At 42.7% G+C, this 26,595-nt stretch overlaps 1 protein-coding gene across 5 annotated transcripts in view; it reads left to right on the forward strand.

Moving 5' to 3' along the window:
- USP28 (ubiquitin specific peptidase 28) overlaps positions 1 to 26,595 on the forward strand; it is a 159,067-nt gene that overhangs the window by 103,906 nt on the left and 28,566 nt on the right. For 2 of the 5 annotated variants that reach the window (XR_014225968.1, XM_082273384.1), the window contains exons 16-20: positions 1,715 to 1,943; positions 8,005 to 8,190; positions 10,044 to 10,183; positions 12,316 to 12,483; positions 18,730 to 18,825. Coding sequence is in view for 4 of the 5 variants with exons in the window: in XM_082273384.1 (XP_082129510.1) it covers positions 1,715 to 1,943; positions 8,005 to 8,190; positions 10,044 to 10,183; positions 12,316 to 12,483; positions 18,730 to 18,825 (819 nt within the window). In the remaining variant the exon portion in view is untranslated. The remainder of the gene's footprint in view (positions 1 to 1,714; positions 1,944 to 8,004; positions 8,191 to 10,043; positions 10,184 to 12,315; positions 12,484 to 18,729; positions 18,826 to 26,595) is intronic. The other 3 variants (XM_082273385.1, XM_082273386.1, XM_082273387.1) reach the window with 3 other exon arrangements.

The following is a 26,595-nucleotide window of genomic DNA, read 5'->3' on the forward strand; positions in this document are numbered from 1 at the left end:
CAAATGTTCAATTTAACATTAGTTTTCATTCACTTGGTAGACGCTGCTCATATTTTTTTTTACTGCTCCTGACTCTCTAGTGACGTGACAGAGCCACTCCCATATCTGCTTTTTTGTACGCCTACTGTGTCTCCCTGGTTAAAGGACCACTGTTGCAAAATATGTTGTATAACTGTAGATAATACCTGCAGTGATATCCCTCAGGATTGGGTTGCAGCGATACTGGCTTTTACCAGTGAATACTTTCACACTGCAAAGAATCGCATGCCATTTGAACAGGAATGCAGTGCGATTCCTGTCTGAATCGTATGCGGTTTGCCACACCGCATCAGTGTGAACCCAGGCTGAAGTCATCATGACCAGCCTTGGTTCACACAGGAGCGGCGCAGGAAATCGAATGCCATTCATACAGGAATTACACCACATTTCTGTGCAAATCGCATGCAATTCTTTGTGGTGGGATTTGAGCCTATTCATTTTGTATGGGCTCAAATCGCACCGCAAAGGTATCAGTTTCAGGTATCTGAGCATTTTCACAAGTACTCGTGAAAATACTCCATATCAGCACTAATACTGGTATCTGTTCTACCCTAGTTCAGGATTGAATTTAAGATGGATTCCAGGTATAGATATTGTATACATATCTATACATGTTCTAGCTTAGACAAATGTAACTATGCACATAGCATACCTGGATGATCTCTGTGGAAGCGACTACTCCAGTGACCTCCACTAGCTTCCTTGTCTCATGCTGATTGTCTGCACATCTGCTAACTGAACAGAGGAGGTCAGCTGCTCAGCATGGGCACCATTAGGAGAATGCTTTGCATATCCTGAATGCAGGCAAAGTGTTCTCTGATTGGACTAAGTGGTGTAGTGACATCACACTCTTCACCTTTCCAATCAGAATGAACATTCATTTTCCCCTCAATGATGGCAAGTGGTCCAGGCCCTGACGCAGGAAAGCAAGCCCAAATCATGATCCGGAAGTCTAGCATACTTCACCATTGGGTTCATGATTTGATGTTGGTAAGCTGTGTCCTCTTTATGGCATACATGGTGCTGAGTATTCTTCCCAAACAATTGAAATTTTGTTTCATCTGTAGAGCTGCTAAGTGAATGCAGCAGATCACTTGCTCCACATGGATGCCATTCAGAGAACACTTCGCAATTTCTCAGTGAATGCAAAATGTTTTTGATTGGACAAGGTGGAGATCGTGATGTGACTGCCCTGGCTCTCCACCTCTTCCAGTCGGAAAATCCTTTGCAATAATTGAGGAAATGCAAAATGTTTTCTGAATGGTGCCCATGCCGAACGAATGACCTCCTGTGTTCAATATGCTTTAGGGCAGCTGTTGGGCATGGGATTCAGAGGCTGATGGTGATCACTGTAGTAGTGGTGCATACTATAGTGATTTCCAGTTTCCTCTGGGATCGGCCTGATACGTACTTACATTAGTCCAAGCTGGAACCAAGTAACTATGCAAAATAGTTCATGCTTAAACATCAACGAAAACAAAAACTGGAGTGACAATTAAATTTTAAATGAGAAAAGATGCTTTCTTCCCTGTGTGAAGCTAAAATTGATAAGTGGATGGCAAGTGAGGTTTAGTGGTATACTGTGCCTAACTGAAAACTTGTTCTTTTCTTTTTTATTTATTAGTATGAGAAATGTTGCCAAGTGTTGAGGGATTTTCTTTTATCTTGGTTTCAGGTTCCATACAGACTCCATGCGGTGCTAGTTCACGAAGGCCAAGCTAATGCAGGCCACTACTGGGCTTATATATACAGCCATACTAGAAAATGCTGGCTCAAGTACAATGATATCTCTGTAGCTGAGGCCACCTGGGAAGAGCTGCAAAGGGACTCTTTTGGAGGCATGAAAAATGCTAGCGCTTACTGTCTCATGTACATCAATAATAAGCTGCCGTACTTGATTGCAGGTAAGAAACTCTGCAAAGAATACAGATTCGGAGGTCCTTAAAAGTGTGCAAGTATAGCAATTCATGACAGCCAGTCTGCTTTCTCTTTACTAAAGACCCATGAAATAGGCACCTATTTTTGTGTGGCTGCTATATAATACTAAGCTTTACACATCAACCAGGTAAATGCTGAAAATTGTAGCTGTAAATGCTGCTAAAGTGCAAGATAGTAAGGTCTTTTCTCTTTCGTTCATTGGCGAATACGGCTCCTGATATTAACCCTTTGGTTATACTGCCCCCTACAGGAGTAGGACACTGGGAAAAGAAAAAAATCTGGCTACACCTATGGGCAGTCCCAGGGGGTATACGCCCCCTCTCTGCTATAGGTACTCAGTTTTTTTTTTTTTTTGCCTAGTCAGGAGTAAGGGCCTAGTTCCTTGCTGGGATCTCTGGTCCTGGCAAATTTTTTTCTTTTTAGTTAGACTTTTTCTCCTGGCTTTTTCCTGTGAGATCTACAATCAACTGCCGGACTGGGCGATGGGCTGGATAATCTACGCGGGCCTCTCCATGGGACGGTCAGACCCCCGGGTTCCCCTCCTTCCCATCAGGTTCCCCTCATTCCCATCAGGCACCCCACTTATGCTGGGGCTGTGTGGGTGGTTTGGTCCACCTCCTGGGGTGGGGGCAGGGCGCTATGCTGGCGGAGGGGTGCATCACTGGCATCCGGACGATCGACTATGCGGAGGGGGGCTGTACCTGGTGGGAGCTTCTTTCAGAGCCCTCTGTCCTACCTGTGACTGTCCTTGAGGCCTAGGGATCCCTTCTGGGTGCCGCCATTTTGTTGTAACCTTGTGCTGCAATGCACAGCGGCCATGTTTGTGTAGTCCAGGGGGCATTTTGCGGTGGTTTGCCATAGAAAACAGCGGCGGCCATGTCTGTGGAGCCTTCTGGGGCGGTGTTTTAGACAGTGGGAGCCCCTCATTCCCAGGTGCTGACTCCTGGATCCTTTCATTTCCTGATCACCACTCGTCCAGTACAGATTCTCCTGGTGGCTGCGGTGCCTGGTTTCTGCAGGGTGGTGAGTCTAGTAGTGTCCTCTCCCTCTCTGCTGAGGATCGTTTGTTGCTCTGTGTCTGGCAACTGGGTGGGGGCTGTCCCTTAGCAGTGTTTTACACTTTTTTGTGAGGTCCCCCTGGTGACTCATGGAGTCTTTGGAGCACATCTTCCCACCTGATCCCCTCTCTGAGGCTGCGGGGGGCCTCCAGGTCCCAACCATCCATCGATGCACTCTGGCAATTAGGGTGTCCTTGGTAGTTACGGAGTCTTTAGGAAGTCAGACTCACTGTTTGTGCCAGCAGGCACTCCTTCCGTCATGAGACATTGGTGATGCAGGTTTGCAAGGTGGCCAGTGCACACTTTCACAAAGTTCTATAAAGTTGATGTGTTGGCATCTTTTGGCCGCAAGGTTTTGCAGGCTGCTGTTTAGAGGACCTGGTCCTCTTTTAGGGCATATTGTTTTTGACAGGCCGGCTCCAGTTATTTTGGTTGAGCTCCTGTTGCCTGGTTGGCTACTGTTTAGCCTTGGGAATTTTTTGCTTTTCCCGCCCCTCATGTTTAACACTGCTTTGGGACATCCCAATGGTTAAGAAGATCAGAAGCCGTGTCCGTAAATGAACGAAAGAGAAAATGGGGATTTTTGTCTTACTTTAAAATCCTTTTTTCTGATGTTCATTGATGAACACAGCACCCACCCCTCTATAGAGTACCTATAGCAAAGAAGGGGAGTATACCCCCTGGGACTGCCCATAGGCGTAGCCAGACTTTTTTCTGCCTAGTGTCTTACTGTAAGGCTGTAGGGGGCAGTATAACCCAACGGTTAAGAAGATCAGAAGCTGTGTCCGTAAATGAACGAAAGAGAAAATGGGGATTTTTGTCTTACTTTAAAATCCTTTTTTCTGATGTTCATTGATGAACACAGCACCCACCCCTCTATAGAGTACCTATAGCAAAGAAGGGGAGTATACCCCCTGGGACTGCCCATAGGCGTAGCCAGACTTTTTTCTGCCTAGTGTCTTACTGTAAGGCTGTAGGGGGCAGTATAACCCAACGGTTAAGAAGATCAGGAACTGTGTCCGTCAATCTGTCAATGAACATCAGAGAAATGGATTTTACAGTAAGACAAAACCCCCTTTTTTTTTTTTTTTTTTTACCTAACTGTGATAATCTTCGAAGTTCCTACATTCCAAGCCCAACCTGTATGCAGCACCTTAACTTCTGTCCAAGGCTGATGAGGGGGCTGGAAATAGATTGAAAAAGTAGCTCCAAACATGGGTATATTATATTTAGTTACACTGGTCCAAGCTGGATCTTTGTAACTATATACCTTGATATATGATTGAAGTTGACTCTGCTATTCCTGTGATCTCTACTTGCTTCCAGGTTCCATGCCAAGTGGCAGGCCTGGCGCATTGTGAAGTGAACACAGGAGGTTGGGTGGTTGGCACAGGCATCATTCAGGGATTGCTTTGCATTGTCTGAATGAGTGCAAAGTGTTCTCTGATTGGACAAGGTGGAAAGTATGACATTACTATCCCGCCTTTCCGCCTCATCCAATCAGAATGCTTTGCATCAATTGAGAGAGTACAAAAAATGAATGGCACCTGTGCCAAGCCAATTTCTTGTGTTCAGCAAGCAGCAGGGCAGCAGCATGGTGTGGGACCTGAAAGAAAGTGGAGATCACTATAGTAGTGGAGTTTATTTTAGTGATTTCCAGCTTCTGGGGTATAGTCCTGGTATGGTATATGCATAGTTCCATTGGTCCAAGCTAGACCAAAATAACATCAACTTCTACTGCTGTTTAAGTTTAGCCGGAAACTACCATCCACTTTCCAAACACAAGGGGTGCTAGGCCAGCGTGCCGCGGTTCATGCACAAATGAAAAATCTAGTCTGGAAGAAGCACGTGTTAAACGTGTGTTACCTGTCTCTCTCTCCCCCGTGTGTACTTTTGTACCATTGAGCTGCCTTTGTGGAGTTTTTTTGAATTAATAAAGTATTGCGCTGAAGAACAAGGGATTGCAGCCATCCAGATTTTTCATTTGTGCCTGTACCAGTATAACTATGTATAATAAAGCCATGCTTGGAATTATTTGTTAAACCTATGACTTTTAACTTGTGAAACTGCATATCATAAACAATTCCCTTTTTAAATACAATAATTGTTTTTTAATTTTTTATCATTCTTTGTTGTATGTCAGTGCTATTGATCTCATGAGGATGACCAGAATGGACCCTTGTCTGCATAATGTATGTTGAAGTAGTCTCCAATGGAAGTTTGTGTGACAGAGTGACCATGGAGAGGCGCAGTTACAGAATTCTTTTAATGAACAAACAAAAAAGACCGCGCCATCCTAGTGCTTAATATCCCACAGCATTTATTTAAGATCCGCAAGAATAATACTCAGACATATGATTTAAAATATCAAAAAAAGTCCATATGCAGCGTTAAAATAAACCGCCCACAGTGCGTGGTGAAGAGAAGGGATGAGCGCCCGCACCAGCTTCGGTGTGAATAAGTAGCACACCCTACCATATTGTAAAGCTGGTCTCCTTACCAGAAATAGGTTAAATCAAGCATATAATGACTCCAGCATCACATCACAGATGGACCGCTCTACACCGGGTTGTAGTTGGATGGAATCAACCCCATCTTACATGAGAAGCCGTGTCGGAGCTCCACCTTAATCATCCAGAAATACACTCCACAGCGTAAACCCCCGATCACAAGCAGTTCACCAGCTGAGCTTTCCAGCCCTCAACAGCACGCCCACATTCAGCGGTCCTCCCAGCAAAGATACCTCAGCAGTAGCATAACACGCGGATCACTCTGCGGGCTCTGCCGCGTAGAAAGTAATGTGGTGCACGTGGTGTAGTGGCGGCTGCCAGGCACTGGGGGCATTGTGCACCACTGTGGTTCTCAGAAGCAGTGGATCACTCTGCTGGTGTCTGACCATGGAGGAACTTCAGGCATCACGTGATACTGACCCGCGCATGTGCTTCTTGACACTTCTCCTGTATGATGGGGTTGATTCCATCCAACTTCATCCCGATGTAAAACCGTCCATCTATACTGTGATGCTGGAGTCGTTATATGCTTGATTTAACCCATTTCTGGTAAGGAGATCAGCTTTACACTGTGGTGTGGTATGCTACTTATTCACACTGAAGCTGGAGCAGGGGCTCATCTTTTCCTTTTATCACACATTGTGGAGTGTTTATTTTAGCGCTGCATATGGAATTTTTGATATTTTATTATTTTCAAACCAATAGAATAATGCTGGCTGCTATACACTCCTAATATTTCTAATTAGAGCTTGTATACTTCCATGTGTATTTCTTGGATTGTTTTTATGTGAATTAAAATGGCTCATTGAGCTACTCCTCTATAGCCCAGAAGTCCTAGACTTGGCACACTCCAGAGTGCAGGAGGACCTCACCGGGATCCTTTCTGGCTAACGTTGCAAAGGTAAGCCCATCATCATCCGTGTCTCTGATAAAGGGGTTAACTTCGAAACGTGTTGGGCCAGAAGGGATCCCGGTGAGGTCCCCCTGGACTCTGGAATGTGCCAAGTTTACAACTACTGAAGCTACATATGAGTAGCTTGAGCGATTTTAATTCACATGTTTGTGAGTATTATTCCTGTGGATCTTAAATAAATGCTGTGGGATAATGCACTAAGCTGGTTGGCCCTCTTCGGTTTCTTTTTTGTTGTGGCTTCAGGACACCCCCAGTCCTAGAGGGCAGCAAGGCTTGAAGCATTTCCCAGCGACGCGTTTCATCTGTTACACCTGTGCCAGGCTATCACACTTGTGCGCAGAAGACATTCTGTCTTGATTAGTTATTTTATTTGTATACATTTTGAAAATGACCTTTTAATATTTAATAATTTTTAAAGCTTTGCATTTACATACATTTTTTATTGAAAGGAAGGTGCTCAGTTTAATTAAAATTAAGAGTACAATGTGGCATAAAAATCCAGGGGCTCCACAGGAATACAGTGATTGCCCATGCGTTTTACACTGCTAGGTTTTTATGGCATTCAAATATTTGTCTGTCATGTACTGTAATTAAAATAAAGTTTTATTTAGCAAACCTCAAGGTCATGATTATCAATTTTTTATTTTTCTAATGGTATAACCAGTATGGTATTCTATTGTATGCACGTCAAACAAAATGTACAGCATGCCACAAAAAGGTCAAAAGTAAAGTCCTCTCTTCCTTGGTGCTGTGTATACCCATTTATGGGTGCCACTTGCCTTCTACAAGTTTAACTATAGAAAATGTGCTCCGGCTGTGGTGGTGGTGGGAAAGCATGCCAACAAAGGTAATAATTTTGTTTTCTATTGGGTGGGTTTTAAAGCCGGAGTTCTTCTTAAATGTATTTAAAGGTTTCACTTCTGTTCCTCTTTCCCTATCTTTCATCAAGACTTTACATAACGAAGTTCCAGACGTCTCACCTAAACGGTTCTATCCCCAGACCTTTCACCATTTGAGTTGCCCGTCTCTGGACTCGTTCTAATTTATTAATATCTTTTTTGTAAGTGAGGTCTCCACAACTGGACACAGTATTCCAAAGGAGGTCAAACTAAAGATCTTTAAAGAGCAATCAGGACCTCCTTCCTGATGGGGATCCCTCTAGTCATGCATCCTAGAATTCTATTCACTTTCCAACTTCCTAACCACACTGCTCATTTTGTAATCAAAATTAAAAATGCACCCCCCAAATCTTTTTTCTCTGTAATTCTGGCCAACACTGTACCCCCCCCCCCCTCAATTATGTACTCAGAGCATTCTTTTACCATAGGTGCATAATTTTGCATTTAGAAACCTTGAAATGCAGTTTCCAGCTTTAACTAATTTTCCAGCAATGCCAAATCATGTTGCAATACAACTCCAAGGATATGAACCCTGCTCTCAGCTTGCTGCCTTTACAGGGGACACTAACCAGAAAAGCACTTACCATATTTAGCTTCAATATAAAGTGTGACTTCTAGGAGTAATTTTATAATTGATTGTTGCACAGACACTGAAACTGGACAGCTTGAAGATAGAATCGGCACTCTCCCACTTCATTTTATGCAATACGTCAGAGAAGACAACGGAGGGTTTCAACATGAAGTGGAAGAATGGGAAGAAGCTCACTCCTGCAAAATGCCCCAGATGGAACCTGTTGTGACCTCAGAAGAAGAGGCCTCCTCCCCTTGCAATGGTAATTTGAAAATTCAGGGATAATTGTGCTTTAGTAGCATAAAGTGCATATGCATCTCCTTGCCATCCTATGCATTTTCTAATTTAACAAACATGTCCTACTTACCTGCTCTGTGCAATGGTTTTGCACAGAGCTCCCCAATTCTCCTGTTCTTGGGTCCCCCACCAGTGGTCCTGCCCCCCCCCCCTTCCTGCTCAGTGCCCCCATAGCAAGCAGCTTTGCTATGGGGGCACCTGAGCAGGCTCACTTCCAAGTCAATGCCCTGTGTCCATTCACACACGGAGCGTGGCTTGGCCCCGCTCTCACCTCATTGGCTCCCTGGCTGTGATTGACCGTAGCGGGAGCCAGTGGCTCCCACTGCCGTCTTAGCCAATGACGAGGAAGAGATTTGGGAGAGTCGCTGCTCTTGTGCACATCGCTGGATCATGATGGGGCTCAGGTAAGTATTTTGGGGGCTGCTGCACACAGGTTTTATTCTTTGCATGAAGGTAAAAAAAACCTTCAATGTATCTGTGGTCAAAATGTAAAATCATATTTTCATTTTCACATTGTATTTCAACTATTTCTAGCCTACACCTATTAATCTGAACAACCTTGAAGTTTGTAAACTTATTGTGTGGGGATGCTCACAAAGTATCTTTTTTTTTTAAGTCTGTTACACATATTCACTATGCCCTGTGAGTAGGCACTGCTGTGCCACATATTTCACAGAGCCGGCCTTCTGAACTACAGAAATGCTGGAAGGAGGAGTTTCAGGAGGTGGATTAATTACAGGAACCCCTGCCTGGAGGCAGCAAGTTACCATGGGATATGTAGTCCTTAGAAATTGAAAGAAAACCGCAGAGGAGAAGCTGTAGAATGTGCAGGGAATTCAGGAAGCTGTGCAAAGAGATGACTAACAGATATCGCAAATATGAAAGGAGATTTTTCATGCAAGCCTATATTGGATTGTGAAATATAACATTTGCTTTTATTTATATTACAATGCTGATGTTATAAAAAGGAAGTGACCATACCATAGATTTCCTTTAAAACCAGTGGTTCCTTATATATATATATATATATATATATATATATATATATATATATATGTGTATATATATATATATATATATATGTGTATATATATATATATATATATATGTGTATATATATATATATATATATATGTGTATATATATATATATATATATATGTGTATATATATATATATATATATATATATATGTATATATATATATATATATATATATGTATATATATATATACATACATATATGAGAGTGCATAAGTACGTTCCCCCACATTACAAGGGTCTGTATGATACAGCTATGTACACTCAGGAGAGAGGGAAATCCACAGCTACTGCACTTAGATGCCCCTGCTTCTCTATTGAAAAAAACTATCATCACTACAGCCTGGATCAATGTAAGTCTATGGTCCCAAACTCTTCAGGCAGTCTGATGGACCCAGTGTCCTAATCTCTCCCTATTTGTTTGTGCTCAGGATTCAGAAAAAAAAAGCTCTATGCCTCCCATCAATCTTTCAACCCTTCAACACCTCTCACTCTCCTGAAAGTATATATGAGCTCCTTATATCCCAGAGTTGGTAAAACTGCACCACTCACCCCACAGGCCAGTCCGTTTATTATTTATACCCATTCATGCGTCATTTTTATATTCGTAAATTAGAAGAAATGCAGGAAGGATGCAGTTCTGCATAGTTTGTTGCATACAGGAATTACATGGAAAATTGAATACCTGTATTACAAGTCTTCCTTTAACCATACGGTTAAAGATCTAGAGCGAAATACTTGGATATCTTTTATGTAATGTTGGTCTTCCATTTTGCAGGCTCCCTTTCGGCTAGTGAGGATCCTACAAGGTCTTTATCCTCTGAACATGCTATGATTGCCAAAGAACAGACTGCTCTTGCTATTACTAAAACAGCCGAGGCATATGAAAGAAATGGTGTGGAGGCTGCACTGAAGGAGGTGACACATTTTATTATATATTTATGATTTTTCTTATTTATTGTTGCCGTCGGCTTTTATCAGTTAAGAAAGTCAACCTTTCAGAGAACCTGATGCTGATAATAATTCTGCTTTTATTGGAAGTTATGGAAAAGTACTCTTTTCTGTTACCTAATTTCACGATTCATAGCCCTGTGATTCTCTTTATACACTGCTAGTGCATTGGAGGGAATGAGCTGGTCTGCTTTCATCTCATCCAAGCAACATAGAAGTCAGACAGGGGTCTAGAGCAGTGGTCCTCAACCCTGGCCTACAGGGCCCACTAACAGGCCAGGTTTGCAAGATAACTGAAATACATCCCAGGTGATATAATTTGCTGCTCAGTGATTGCAGTATTCTAGTCTGCATCTCCCCAAGGTAATACTTAAAATCTGGCCTGTTAGTGGGCCCTGAGGACCAGAGTTGAGGACCACTGGTCTAGAGTACCCAGGATGCTTTGAAAATATTGGATCTGAATACACCCCCTTCATAAACAGTTTAGCTGTCACAAAATGTTGGCAGCATTGTCAGGCAGGAATGTCTTTCACTGTACTGTAGGGAACACCTAGAGGATGATGCCATCATTCTGATGCAATGAACAATGGGGAAAAAAGTATTTTTATCCACGAATAGTGGCTCAGTATTTTACATTATATTTTGCATTGAATTCCTGGTGTGCCAGATTAGAATTTGCACTATTATGTATGTTACATTATGTATCAAGTGCAGTGCTAACAAATTTAAAGTGACAATTAGATCACAGTGTTTTTGATTCAACAACAAAATCCCGCAATGTCCAAAATCCGTGCATGAATAAGAAAAAGCTGGTGTAACAACTCCAGTAAGTGCAGGTGCAATATTCGGAACTGTGTCCATGTAACCGTCCAGCACCTTCAGATAAAGTGCACCCTCATCAGAAATGACAGCTGCATGTGTGCCTTTAAACACGCATAGAAATCCTCCTGTGGCAGCGTTGCATCTCCACTGGTACCTTGAAGCAGACTCCCACTAAGGATAAATAAAGCTCACCAGGAGCCCAGATTTCTCATAGTGTAGTTAATTTCATTTTAAGTAATATCCAAATAAAACAATAAAGACACAAATAAAACAATTCACATAGGTGGCCGCTGGCGACCCGGATTCGCTCAGCGGCGACATTTCCGCACCAAATATCCCGCAGAATTTAATTGGCACTTTAAATTTGTTGGTGCTGCACTTGATACATAAGCTCATTTAAGGCTCGCTATACTGCCTTTGGTGCTAGCTGCCTTTTACATTTTTTTTACTATTATCGTTCAAGCACAGCACAGATTTTGTCATTTATTTATGCATGTTACATGTCTGGAGTTCAGCTTTAAGCCACTGTTTAACATGTGTATTCTGTGCTTAGTGACTTTGCAAAATAATTCATTACTAATTCCTTAGTAGATATTATTGACATCTATACCAGTACATTCTTTGCATAATTGCCACCATTTTGTGTTAAAGTGAATCTCCAACCAGTGGATAGGGTGGGCAACTTCCCACTAGGGTGTCACCTGGACAGGAAGCAAGGAGAAAGATCTCCAGTAGGAACACAAATGAGAATTTGTGTTTATTGCTTTCTGTGTCCCCAAAAAAGCGATATTGGACTTTACCAGTACCAGAGAGGGACGACCACACAAGATTATAAAAATAATATTTTATTACAAATTATTAAAAATGTTTGTGTGTTAACAACATTATAATACAATTCCAAATACAATGTCGGCCATATTCCTAGCCATGATTATTAATCTTTGCAAACTGGTCCAAGAGGTCGACGCGTTTCTCCTATTAGGTTTTTGTGTCTCGTTGGGGAATTTTACTTAATGTTCTGGCATTTGTAAAATTGACTGAAAGTAAAGAGAAATTTCCATTATTATGAGGACTTTTATTTCTCCCTGTGGTCCTTTCTTTGTGTTCCTGTTCGTCCTGGTATACCCTTTAGCGCTTCCCACATTTATTCAGTGTTTAGTCCTGTTGGCAAGCCCTTGTATTGTCACATTGAGCTGTAGCTCAGCAGTCTGGTCGTACCATACTTTGTTACTTTACCATCTTTCCTACCTGTTCTTTCTTGCTTTCCTTTGCTGAAGCCACAGCCATCTCAACCAGAGCCAGAGGAGGCCAGTCAGTCTGATCCCAGCCCTCCTGATCAGTCAGTGGAGAAGGAACAGCAGCCCAGCTCCCAACTGTCGGAGGTGGAGATCCCCAGTGTGGGGAAGATACTCGTTAGATCTGATGCTGATGGATATAATGAGGAGGTACAGAGCTTGTCTGCCCCAACCCCGCTAATGCTTGAGTTTTTGCGGTTCCAGACTACGCCTTTGAATTGGCTGGGGCATGAAACTTGTGTTAAATAAGGGTAGTCATGGGGCCAGGGCACACTAAGGTCATTACAAAAAACAAACAAAAGAGGGCGCACCAGCTCAGTGCATTATCCTACAGCATTTATTTAGGATCAACAAGAATAATACAAACGTGAATTAAAATCGCTCATCGAGGGATCAAAGAGATCCTGCAATCTGGAGTGTGCGAAGTCTAGGACTTCTGGGCTATAGAGAAGTAGCTCGATGAGCGGTTTTAGAGCCGGTTCACACTGGGGCGACAAGTCGCCGTGGGTCGCATGCCATAGATTAGCACAGGACCCGTTCTAATAGGAGCGACACAAGTCGCTCCGACTTAGAAAAAGGGTCCTGTACTACTTTGGGGCGACCTGTATTGACTTCAATGATATGAAGTCTGTGCATGCCGCTCCGAGGTCGCGGTGCGCGCTGTGCACCGCGACTTCACAGGTCGTCCCGGCAAGTCGGGTCGCTACTATGTGAACCGGCTCGTAATTTACATGTTTGTAAGTATTATGCTTGTGGATGTTAAATAAATGTTGTGGGATAATGCACTAGGCTGGTGCACCCTCTTTTGTTTTGTTTTTTGTTTTTTTGTAGTGGCTTCGGGACATTCCTAGTTCTAGAGGGCAGCAAGGCTTGAAGCATTTCCCAGTGACTTGATGGCATCTTTTACACCTGTACCAGGCTATTACACTTATGCGTGGGAGACATTGTGTCATTACACGCTAAAGTCATATATTTGCATGTGTGGAGGCCATTTTTTTCAATGTATAGAGGCAGCAGATTATTGTAGAATATCATACAGTTTATAGCCTATGCTATACTGGGGTACTATATAAAGGCACTTGTAGCAGCTCAGGGAATAATTTTAACAGGGACTGGGGCTTAACCTTCGATCACCCAGTAAAACTGGATGCTTGGGAGATGATGGACCGAGCCCTTCCTTAATAGGGTGAAAGTTGGGCCCCCTGATGTCTTTGATTGTGGTTAAGATTATATATATATATATATATATATATATATATATATATATATATATACTCTATATTGCCAGAAGTGTTGGGACGCCTGATTTACACACACATAAACTTTAATCCCATCCCAGTCTCAGCCCGTAGGGTTCCATATTGAGTTGGCCCACCCTTCTGAGAAGGCTGTCCACAAGGTATGGGAATGTTTGACCATTCTTCCAGAAGTGCATTTGTGTGGTCAGGCACTGATGTGGATGAGAAGGCCTGACTCACTCTCCACTGTGCAAGGCCAGTCAAGTTCCTCCACCCAAAAACTAACTCATCCTCCACCCCAAACTCACTCATCCATGTCTTTATGGACCTTGCTTTGTGCACTGGTCCAAATCATTTGGTGGCGGGGGGATTATGGTGTGGGGTTGGGCCTGGCCCTCTTAGTTCTAGTGAAGGGAACTCTCAAGGCATCAGCATACCAAGACATTTTGGACAATTTCTTGCTCCCAACTTTGTAAAAACAGTTTGGGGATGGCACCTTCCTGTTCCAACATGATTGCGCACCAGTGCACAAACAAGGTCCTTAAGACCTGAATGAGCAAGTTTGGGGTTGGAGGACTTGACTGGCCTGCACAGAGTCCTGATCACAACCCGATAGAACACCTTTGGGATGAATTAGAGCTCAGACTATAAGCCAGGCCTTTTCATCCATATCCGTGCCTGACCTCACAAATGCACTTCTGGAAGAATAGTCAAACATTTTTATAGACACACTCTTTAACCTTGTGGACAGCCTTCCTCAAAGAGTTGAAGCTATAATAGCTGCAAAGCGTGGGCCAATTCAATATTGAACCCTTCAGACTTATGGTGGTCATACACTATACGAAAAATCGGCAGAAATTCGGTGATTATGACAGTTCATTCGTTTATCAGCCAGTTAATGGGCACTAATCGGTAATGGGCTGTGATGTTTTTGAGCCCAAAATTAAGGACAAGTTTGAAAATTTTCTGCCGATCGATAAATTGAAAGGTTAATGTGATTCCCGTCCAAACTGTTGGCACTAGGTATTTGTAGAAAAAGAAATAGGTCGTACTTCGTCATGGAATGAAGTTGCTTGAATTTATGGAGGTTTCGTCATGCCAAACATCCAAACAGACAGGAACTGTTAGCGTTTCACACGGGTCTCCGTGCTTTTTCACAACAAACCTGTGCAGCAGGACACAGACTCTTAAGGCCCGTACACACGAGTGGAAATTCGGCCGGGAATTTTCGTCCGAAGACCGATCTGCCGATTTTCGGATTGTTAGTATGATGCTTCCGACAACCGACTCTGACTTTTCAGCCGAAAAAATCCCGGTGTGCAGGCTATAAAATTTTTGTCGCCCGTCAAAACACGTCCGATTTTCGTCTCATTAGTACAGATTTCGATGGGGAAAAATCTTATGAGCAAGACTGGGCATGCTCAGAGATGAAAGAACACAAAGAAAGCAATCCAACACATGACATCACTTCTGAAGTAGAATTCTGTCATGCGGGAAAATTTGTGTGCAGTCTAGAGCACATTCCAACCAACAGACACCACTCTGGACAAAAGACGGACAACCGGTTGGCGGAAATTCGTTGCGTGTGTATGAGGCTTTAAAGGATGCACTCGAGGTCAGGCCACAACTCGCAGAACCCGTGTCCCATCGCCACTGATTAGCAAATGTTCATGTCATTAAAACACGTTTTACAAAACAATATTAGGTTACACAAAATGAGTACATATCAAATTTTTTACAGAACCACAACATTGTCATAAAAAACTTTTTCAAGGGTAAAATACAAAGACAAATACTATTAGAGCCGGTTCACACTGCCGCGACCATAAGTCGCCCCATGTCGGAGCAACTTTTTACCGCGACTTTACCGCGAGACTTATCTGACAGACGACTTTGTATTTGGCCAATCAGAATATGATGTGTTGTGACCTAATTCCCCTTTTCTGTTTTTTTTTTTTTACTCATTTCCTTATTGCCCACCAGTGCCACGAATCAGTGTCCACCAGTGCCACGAATCAGTGTCCACCAGTGCCACGAATCAGTGTCCACCAGTGCCACGAATCAGTGTCCACCAGTGCCACGTATCAGTGTGTATCAATGCCACGAATCAGTGTCCACCAGTGCCACGAATCAGTGTCCACCAGTGCCACATATCAGTGCCACGTATCAGTGTCCACCAGTGCCACGAATCAGTGTCCACCAGTGCCACATATCAGTGCCACGTATCAGTGTCCACCAGTGCCACGAATCAGTGTCCACCAGTGCCACGAATCAGTGTCCACCAGTGCCACGTATAAGTGCCACGAATCAGTGTCCACCAGTGCCACATATCAATGCCACGAATCAGTGTCAACCAGTGCCACGTATCAGTGTCAACCAGTGCCACGAATCAGTGTCCACCAGTGCTACGTATCAGTGCCACGAATCAGTGTCCACCAGTGCCACATATCAGTGCCACATATGAGTGCCACGTATCAGTGTCCACCAGTGCCACATATCAGTGCCACGAATCAGTGTCCACCAGTGCCACTTATCTGTGTCCACCAGTGCCACTCACACAGACCAGGCAGAGATAATGGTATATAGCAGGGGTCTTCAAACTACGGCCCTCCAGCTCTTCAGGAACTACAATTCCCATCATGCCTAGTCATGTCTGTGAATGTCAGAGTTTTACAATGCCTCATGGGATGTGTAACTATATAGGAACTGTAGGCATGGCTGCAATGTGGGGAATGCCTAGCTAATCTCTTTCTTCTTCCTGGAAAGTCTGATAACAAGCCGCTTCAAATAAGATAAGGATCCGACTTGGAGGCGACTCCCATTGAAGTCTATTAGCACAAGTCGGATACAGGTCGCCTCAAAGTAGTACAGGACCCTTTTCTGAAGTCGGAGCGACTTCAGTAGTGCATATTAAGACGGCTCTCATTCATTTACATGGGATTTGTTATGTCAAGCGACTTGGGGCGACTTGAGGGCACACAAGTTGTCTCACAAGTCGCGGCAGTGTAAATGGACTCTCAAGCAGAGCCAATCATCAAAAGATCACAAACAAACATCTTAAATACTTATATCAGCAAAGATGAGGATCAGTGACCAAAAATTGGAGATGCCTTAAGAAAAATGTATAAAATTGGTAAACCAATTATCTAGGTGGACAGTTTTATCCATTTATCTTAAGGCATCTCCAATTTTTGGTCAATGATCCTCACCTTTGGTGATAGAAGTATTTAAGATGTTATGGTGATTGTGATCTTTTAAAGTTTGGCTCTGCTTAATAGTATTTGTCTTTGTATTTTACCCTTGAAAAAGTTTTTTATGACATTGCGGTTTTGTAGAACCACAACATTGTCAGTGGCGATGGGACACAGCTTCTGTGAGTTGAACAATTTTTTTTTTTATGACAATGTTGTGGTTCTGTAGAAAATTTGATATGTACTAATTTTGTGTAACCTAAAGTTTTGTAACATGTGTTTTAATGACATGAACATTTGCTAATCAGTGGCGATGGGACACGGGTTCAATGAGTTGTGGCCTGACCTCGAGTGCATCCTTTAAGAGTCTGTGTCCTGCGGCACAGGTTTGTTGTGAAGAAGCACAGAGACCCGTATGAAACGTTAACAGTTCCTGTCTGTTTGGATGTTTGGCATGACGATACCTCCATAAATTCAAGCAACTTCATTCCATGACGGAGTGCAACCTATTTCTTTCTTTCACGGTGTTGAGCTGAGGTGAGCACCCAGCTGGATTGCAGAGCACAGCTCCCAGCCGGACAGTTTGGTGTGGCGGAGGAAGAAGTTTTGTGAGGCGGTGTCGCTTTAAGCGTGACCGTGAGGGAGCGGCGAGGTGTCCGACGCTGTGCTAGCGGCCAGACATGGACTACCCTGTGTCCAGGGGGGAGCAGCTGTCTATGGCGTTACATGACAGTATCTACTTCATAGACACAAGATCATCTTCCAAATGGTCCTGATAGGGAACCGGGGACTGTCCATTGATGCAGCCTGTTGAGAGGTGGGCTGGATACGCGTTTATTTACCAGCCTTCTGGTAAGTTTAATACCTTGGGGGAGTGCAGATTCTTTCTCACTTGGTGTGGTGGACGGCAGGTGCATGCAGTATCCTATTTGGAGTGGACTTTAAAAGCGTTGGATGAAATTTGACCACTTGTTTTTTTGGATTGTATTCCTTCCACTGATTTTATCTCACTAATATGGGATTTTCTTGATGCGCTGCATGTCTGTTTCTCTTTTGGGAATTGGATGTTTAGATTTTAGGGTCCAGGTATTGCCTCGTGCCTCAGTAGTGACGCTGACCCTTACCAAGTGCAAAACTAGTAAAAAACAGTCAGAAAAAAATGAGTAGGGAAAACAATTCAGTGGCCTCCACCTGTTTTTTTGAGGTGTGTGTGTATATATATATATATATATATATATATATATATATATATATATATATATATATATATACACACACACACCATTTTCTTTCAGCGGCAACATGGAAAAACAGTTCCGACACCTCCAGAACTGAATGTATGCAGTGGCAAAGGGTAGTGGGGTGGTGTGAATGGTCCAATGATGCCGGTTACTGGGGATCTATTGTTGCTGGCTGCTGGGGGGTCTATTATTGCTGGTGGGGTTTGTTGTTGCGAGACGTTATTTTGTTGTAAGCGATCTATTGTTGCTACGGGGGAAGTTCTTATTGTTGGGGGTGTCTATTATTTCGGGGGCATCTATTTTTGCTTGGGGGACTATTGCCAAATTCCATACAGAGATTATTTGGCAACATAAAATGATACTTAGTTTTGTTTTCTCTAGAAGAGGTGTGGTACTGGGAGGTGTTTATGGTGTTGACACAAAGGACAGTGCTTGGAGGTGGGTGGGGGGTGGAGACCAGGAGTGACTTAGGAGAGTGGAGTTTCTGCACCTATTCTCTGAGGAAAAAAAAGCCCTGTATATATATATATATATATATATATATATATATATATATATATATATATATATATATATATATAATATTTTTTTTTTTTTTTTTTAAACCTTAAAATAAAAATGCCTATCGTAAAAAGCCTATCTACTCAGTAGCTTAAAGTTATGGTCTGCTTTTTTAAAAAAAAAATCTTCTGATCGGTGTGTTTTGTTCTTGTTCACTCGTGCTAGACGATGCTGTGTCCTGCCATGCAAGGTGTTATCCTGGCAATACTCAAAGCCCGCCAGATCTTTGATCGTGATGGGCCAGAAGCAGGGCTTGTTAAGGTATTTCTAAGTTGTCCTAACACTCAGAAGACTAATCCCTTTCCAGATTTTGCTGTGCATTCTAACTTGTGTGCTGTTAAAGTGAACCTAACATCTGCCAATTAAGCCTGTGTCTAAAGAGTGCATCGTTTTTAACGAACAATTTAAAGGGACATTTTGTGGTTGAATTATTGTATCTAACCAAGTGTTTGGCAGTCTGTATATACATAAGGGTCTTCAGATGGGCAATAATGCTTCAAAGCCTGGACGATACTAATTTCAATTTTTCTTATGAAATGATAAATATTCAGAATTCCAATGTTACTGATTTATGTAGAATAGTAGTATTAATATTCACACATGTGCCATCCATTGCATTTGTTCTTTAATGATCTAGAGCAGTGGTGTCCAACCTCAGTTCCTAAGTGCCTACGAGTCATGTTTTGGAAATGACCCTTAGATGAAATAAAGGTCTTAAATACCAAGCCATTGACAATAATTTAGAACACCTGTGCAGCACCTGTAAAGAAAACATGACCTGTTGGGGGATATTTGAGGACTGAGGTTAGTAAACACTGATCTAGGACTAGGACTGATCTAGGACTACTATTAAGGTCAACCTGGCATGGCTTTAAATATTTTTGGTTTTGAATTACTGGCAGCTTGTGTAGCAAGCACTTGTGTTGGTCGTCCCTCTATACTATGTAGCCTTTTGGATCCTACATTATGTGGCCTCAACTTCTGCCCACTTCTTCCAAGCTGCACAATCAATTGCCAGGGCTTTGAATGCCCACAGGTTTTGCGGTTTAAGATTTCGGTGATGGGGGCAGTGCATAGCATCAAAATGTACAAGATTCATTCTCAACATGGTAGAGGTTGAAGACCAGGTGGCTCTTTAGGATGTGCAACTTTTAGACTCCTATATAGGTACTTGCAGGTACCAAAAAGTACCTGCAATTAGGTGGTATTCCCATAGAAATGTTTTTTTTGGAAGTTACGTTCAATATAATGTCCAGTGTTTAGGTGCTAAGGATAGCAAGTTAAAGTGTGACTAAACTCACATTATTTAAAACTCAAATACATAATATAATAAATATATATTAAAACATTATAAATATATTTTAAAAAATGTATATTAAATTATAAATATATTTATAAAAATTATAAATAATAATATAATAAATGCTGTATTATGTGCTGATCATACGCAGTCACTGAGATTTGTTTTATGTCATATGCAAAAAAACTGGTTGATCCTGCTGCTTTCTCTCTACCTTCTGTTCATGTCCCCAATTCAGCTAGGGATATTGCAGCTGTAGTGGCAACTCTGCACATGCTCAGTTTTCAGTTTCTATGCTTAGCATTTCATCCCCATCACATCTGAGCAGCCCATGTGACTATAGAGTCACACGTGGGTGTATACACAGTGGTAAATGACAGCCCACTCCCTCCCTCCCTCCTCCATGCCCGCTAAACGCAAAGGGGACGGGATATTACTTGTAGATTTTTGGAGGCTTCTCCTCCCAGTTCTAAGACACAGGCTGGAGGGGCGTGACAAAGCCTGTGACTGCCAGAAATCCACCCATACCATGTTGTTGTGCAAAATAATATAGATTTGATTTCAAATATACTGTATATTTGTATGACATTTTAACTACCTGCCGCCCGCGCTATAGCCGATAGACGGCTACAGCGCGGACTTGAATTTCCGGGAGGCCGTCTTTAAACGGCCTCCCAGAGACAGGCTCCCCGCGCGCTCCCGCGAGCACGCATCGGGGAAAATCTGTGTCGGCCGTATCCCTTGGACACAGCCAATCACAGATCGTGGTAAATGGCCAATCACAGTGACCATTTACCACGTGATCGGCCCATGCAATGAGAGATGATCTCATATGTAAACATATGAGATCATCTCTCATCGCCAGCTCTCCTTCCTCACACAGAGACTGCAGTGTGAGGAAGAGGAGAGCTGTCAGCGGTAAGGGGAACACAGAGGAATGTAATCAGGGCACCGATCACCAGTGCCCTGATTACACAAGAGAAAAAAAAATGCCATTACTGCCCACAGTGCCCACCATCAGTGCCCCCCATCAGTACCCACACTGTGCCCATAGTGCTGCCAGTCAGTGCCCATCAGTACCTGCTCATCTAGGCACTGATGGGCACTAACTAGCAGCACTATGGGCACTGAGTGTGGGCACTGATGGTGCTGCTCATCAGTGCCACCCGTCAGTATCCATCAGTGCCACCCATCAGTGTCCATCAGTGCCGCCTCTCTGTGCCCAGCAGTGCCGCCTCTCTGTGCCCAGCAGTGCCGCCTCTCTGTGCCCAGCAGTGCCGCCTCTCTGTGCCCAGCAGTGCCGCCTCTCTGTGCCCAGCAGTGCCACCTCTCTGTGCCCAGCAGTGCCACCTCTCTGTGCCCAGCAGTGCCACCTCTCTGTGCCCAGCAGTGCCACCTCTCTGTGCCCAGCAGTGCCACCTCTCTGTGCTCATCAGTGCCGCCTATCAGTGCTCATCAGTGCGGCATATTAGTACCTCCCCATAAGTGCCACCTCATCAGTGCCCATATGCGCCACCTCATCAGTGCCGCCTCATCAGTGCACATCAGTGAAGGATAAAAATTTATTTATTTTCAAAATTTAGTCACAGAAAATAAGAAAAACTTTTTTTTTTCAAAATTTTCTCTTTTTTTTTTTTTCGTAAGAAATAAAAAACCCAGAGGTGATTAAATACCACCAAAAGAAAGCTCTATTTGTGTGAAAAAAAATGATAAAAATTTCATATGGGTACAGTAGCATGACCGCGCAATTGTCATTCAATGTGTGAGAGCACTGAAAGCTGAAAATTGGCCTGGGCAGGAAGGGGGTGTAAGTGCCCAGTAGGCAAGTGGTTAAAGCAGTTTATTGATATTTAAATATGTTTTTAATTTGTATTCCAAAGGCTGTTTGAACATGTGACCAACAGCAGATGATTAGAAGCTGCTAATGCTTACATTTCACTGCAGATATGCTAGGAAAGATCTGGGTCATGTGACAGGTGTATATGGATGAGGAAAAAAGGTACTTAGATATGTTTTTTGTATTAACCACTTGCCGACCAGCTGCCATACTTTTACTGCAGCAGGTCAGGTCTGTCCTGCGAAACGACGTACCTGTACGTCGCTTTGTAAGACAGCTAGGGGGGGCTTGCGCGTGCCCATTGGCCACAGCGGGTCCGCCGGGCACCCGCGATCGCTCCCCATGCAGACAGAAGGGCAGTCTGCCGATGTAAACACGGCAGATCACTGTTCTGTCAGTGATAAACACAGAGATCCTGTGTTCCTCCTATTTAGGAACACAGGTCTCTGTGTTCATCCAGCAAGTCCATCCCCAACACAATTATTAGGCATCCCCTAGGGACACACTTAAGCCTTTAATCGCTCTTTGTGTTAACCCCTTCCCTGCCAGTGTCAGTACAGTAACCGTGCATATTTTTTATCACTGATTACTGTAGTAATTTCACTGGTTCCCCCCAAAAGTGTCAGTTAAGTGTTCGATCTGTCTGCCGCAATGTTGCAGTCCCGCTAAAAATAGCTGATCGCCGCCATTACTAGTAAAAAAATAAATTAATTAAAAATGACATAAATCTTTCCCCTAGATTGTAGACGCGATAACTTTTGCGAAAACCAATCAATTAACACTGATTGAGTTTTTTTTTTTTTAACAAAAATATGTAGCAGAATACATATTGGCCTAAAATGTTGAAAAAAAAATAGATTTTCACTTTTTTATTGAGAATGTTTTATAGCAAAATAAAAAATATTGTTTGTTTTTTTCAGAATTGACACTATTTTTTGTTTATAGCGAAAAAAAAAAAAATTTTTTTTACTACCAAAAGAAAGCTCTATTTGTGGGGAAAAAAAGACATCAAATTTATTTGGGTACAGCGTTGCACAACCGCGCAATTGTCAGTTAAAATAACGCAGTGCCGAATCGCAAAAAATGGCCTGGTCATTAAGGGGGTAAAACCTTCCAGTCCTTAAGTGGTTAAAATAATTACAGTGCCATCATCCACATACAGAAATAGAAGGGGCAATGTGTTTAGTATTACTTTAAATGCAGGTTTCACTTTAGTCTATTTACTGTAATTGGAATAATTAGCAATGGAGGGAAGCAAAAATTGGTGTTAAAATTAATTTTGAGTTGAGAGCCTTTTATTTAAAATTTTAAAACGGCTATTACATTTTTATAGATGTTATTTGGGACTCCAATGGTAATTGGTTACTGGTGCCTCCTATTAAGTAACATTTATGGGTCGAGTACTCTTCCTGACTGCAACAGCAGCACTTTACTTAGCATCACCACTGCCATTTCGCTTTGCATTTTTCTCAATTAATGCAAAGACTTCTCTGATTTGGATGCAGGAGAGGCGAACAGTGACAACATGATTACCAACATGTCCAGCAGAGAATGCTTTGCATTCGTTGAGAAAATGCAAAGTATTCTCTGAATGGCGACTGTGCCAATATACCGGTACAGAACCCAGAAGCTAGCAAAGGGATGCCTACTGCAGGGATTTCCAGCTTCCACAGGGATCGGCCAGGTATTTCTCATGCATCCTTACATTGGTCAAAGCTAGATCGCTGTAAATATGCAAAAAAAAGAATAACAAAATGCATAACTTTAGCTTTGAAATCAGCAAGCAAAAGCAAGGAATTTTATAGTGAAGTTGCTACTAAAATCAAAATGCAATACCTTTCTAGTACCGTAATCTTTAATGTTACACTAGGTCACAGGAGTGTACTTTGTTCTGCACTCTTGTGACCCGTTTGCCACTTACAGCGGGCTAAAGTCGGCGGACGTCACTTAGCTGGTCCAGATTCTAGAGAGATCCCAGCTTTAATGTCGGGATCCACTCAAATGTCTCACTGGCAGCTGGCTCAGCACTCTGCTGAGAGCCTTAGCCAGCACTCTGCCCCCTCCACAGCACGGCGCTCCAGTGAGTGTTGGAGGGGCAGAGCAGACAGCCGGTGACTGACAGTCTGCTTACTGAAGACCAAGAACCGAGCAATCAGTGGTCTTTGATCACTCAGTTCTCAGTCTTAGAGCAAGCGGGAGACAGATGCAGCATCATATTAATTCTGCATCCACCTAGATTAATTTGCAGGTTTCTCAGTCTTGGAGCATGCGGGAGACAGATGCAGCATCATATTAATTCTGCATCCACCTAGATGAGTATGCAGATTTCTCAGTCTTAGAGCAAGCGGGAGACAGATGCAGCATCATATTGATCCTGCATCCACTTAGATGAGTATGCAGGTTTCTCAGTCTTAGAGCATGCGGGAGACAGATGCAGCATCATATTGATCCTGCATCCACCTAGATGAGTATGCAGGTTTCTCAGTCTTAGAGCAAGCAGGAGACAGATGCAGCATCATATTGCTCCTGCATCCACCTAGATGAGTATGCAGGTTTCTCAGTCTTAGAGCAAGCGGGAGACAGATGCAGCATCATATTGATCCTGCATCCACCTAGATGAGTATGCAGGTTTCTCAGTCTTAGAGCAAGCGGGAGACAGATGCAGCATCATATTGATCCTGCATCCACCTAGATGAGTATGCAGGTTTCTCAGTCTTAGCGCAAGTGGGAGACAGATGCAGCATCATATTGATCCTGCATCCACCTAGATGAGTATGCAGGTTTCTTAGTCTTAAGCCTCGTACACACGCAACGAAGTTCCGCCGACCGGTCGTCCGTCTTTTGTCCAGAGTGGTGTCTGTTGGTTGGAATGTGCTCTAGACTGCACACAAATTTTCCCGCACAACAGAATTCTACTTCAGAAGTGATGTCATGTGTTGGATTGCTTTTTTTGTGTTCTTTCATCTCTGAGCATGCCTAGTCTTGCTCATAAGATTTTTCCCCATCGAAATCTGTACTAATGAGACGAAAATTGGACGTGTTTTGACGGTCGACAAAAATTATATAGCCTGCACACCAGGATTTTTTTCGGCCGAAAAGTCGGTGTCGGTTGTCGGAAGCATCATACTAACAAGCCGAAAATCGGCAGATCGGTCGTTGGATGAAATTTCCCGGCCGAATTTCTACTCGTGTGTACGGGGCTTTAGATCAAGCAGGAGAAAGATGCAGCATCATATTGATCCTGCAGCCACCTAGATGAGTATGCAGGTTTCTCAGTCTTAGAGCAAGCAGGAGAAAGATGCAGCATCATATTGATCCTGCAGCCACCTAGATGAGTATGCAGGTTTTTTTTTTTTTGTTTTGTTTTTTTTCAAACTCCATAATTCTCTTTTAAATGGTAAACCAGGGGCTATCCTGGAATTATCATTAGCAGGAGTTGGAATAACACTTGTAGTATATTTTGCAAGTTCTGTATCATGTGAAAGAAAAAAGTATCCTTTATAAAACAATATCTGTAAATCAGTAAGTAGAATATTTTTTTTTTTTGTATTTGAACTTACAAGTGAAAACTTAAAAAAAAATAAAATAAATAGTATTGCCATTTTTAAAGCGAAGTTGCACAAAAGCCTCTTGGCATAATATGTTCACAGATGCAAAGCCACCTTGAACGGCCTATCTCTGACAGAGCAGAAGCTGGGCCTTGCTCAGGCATTCAGAGGGGGCCAGTTTTTAAGCCTTTCAGCATACATGGGGTGGTAAAATAGAAAAAAAGCCTGGTTTTGTGCGCTGGCACATGTGTGGGCTTGCTGCCACCTTTGAGCGTTTACATTTGCTTGGAATTTTTAGCTGCTCTTGTTCTGTGAAAAGCACTGTCAGCGCCACTATTGTTCCATCTGCAAAAACATGCAAATTTGTTTTGGAGCTTGTGGAACATCTATTTTTGTCACCACATGCATATGCAGAGAGCCGCTTGGGTTCCAACAAGATAATTTTAGGCCGTGCCATGCAGAATCATCCCGCGCTTGACGTAAATTGGTTTTCAGCCCTGAAAAGGTAGCAGATGATGTCTGTAGCTTTTTTTTTCAAAGAAGCTTTCACTTTGAAGCTCAAAATCCGTTTTCAAACAGACATATTCATTCCCCTGTCTTGGTAATTAAGTAGCTACACCTTGAAGCTAGAGAGACTGCAGTCCTTGGATCTGGTTTCTGCTCACTATACACCTTCCGTCCGTGTAGCAGCGAGCGGCATTATTTCTATTGGGATAACTTGCAAATACTGATTTACAAAAGTAATTGTTTAACTGCGTGACTCCCATTTAAATTAAGTTTTTATAGTGTGTGCGTTTTTTGTTTTGGCTCCATTTGTCGGTATAATATTTTATGGAAACCTGCTGGCCATTTTATTTGGAACTTTTTTTTTATTTCAGGTACTTATATAGCGCTGTCAATTTACGCAGCCCTTTACATATACATTGTACATTCACATCAGTCCCTGCCCTCAAGGAGCTTACAATCGAAACTTTCAAAATTATGTTTTAATTGAACCCTATTAAGTTAAGATTTTCTTTAACAAACTAGATAATCCAAATGTTTGTTTTGACCCCCACATTGCACAGCTTCTAAAGCATACAGGTAAATCATATAATGGGGACTACTAAAGGAAAACCCATAGCTTACAAAATCTGTTTATAAAAGATTCTCGACAGTGCAATAGTGATCGACCGATATCGATTTTTCGTTGCCGATACTGATATTGGCCGATATTGTACATAATTTATTTTTATCACTTGATAGGTACTCTTGTGGAGGGATCTGGGAGTCTAAAAGACCCCAAACCCCTCCTCTGCACTTAAAAGCATTCAAAACGCCAAGTTTGGCTGTTTTGAATGCTGTCA

Source organism: Pelophylax lessonae (genome assembly GCF_965119305.1).
Source record: "Pelophylax lessonae genome assembly, chromosome: 12".
Taxonomy (NCBI): Eukaryota; Metazoa; Chordata; class Amphibia; order Anura; family Ranidae; genus Pelophylax; species Pelophylax lessonae.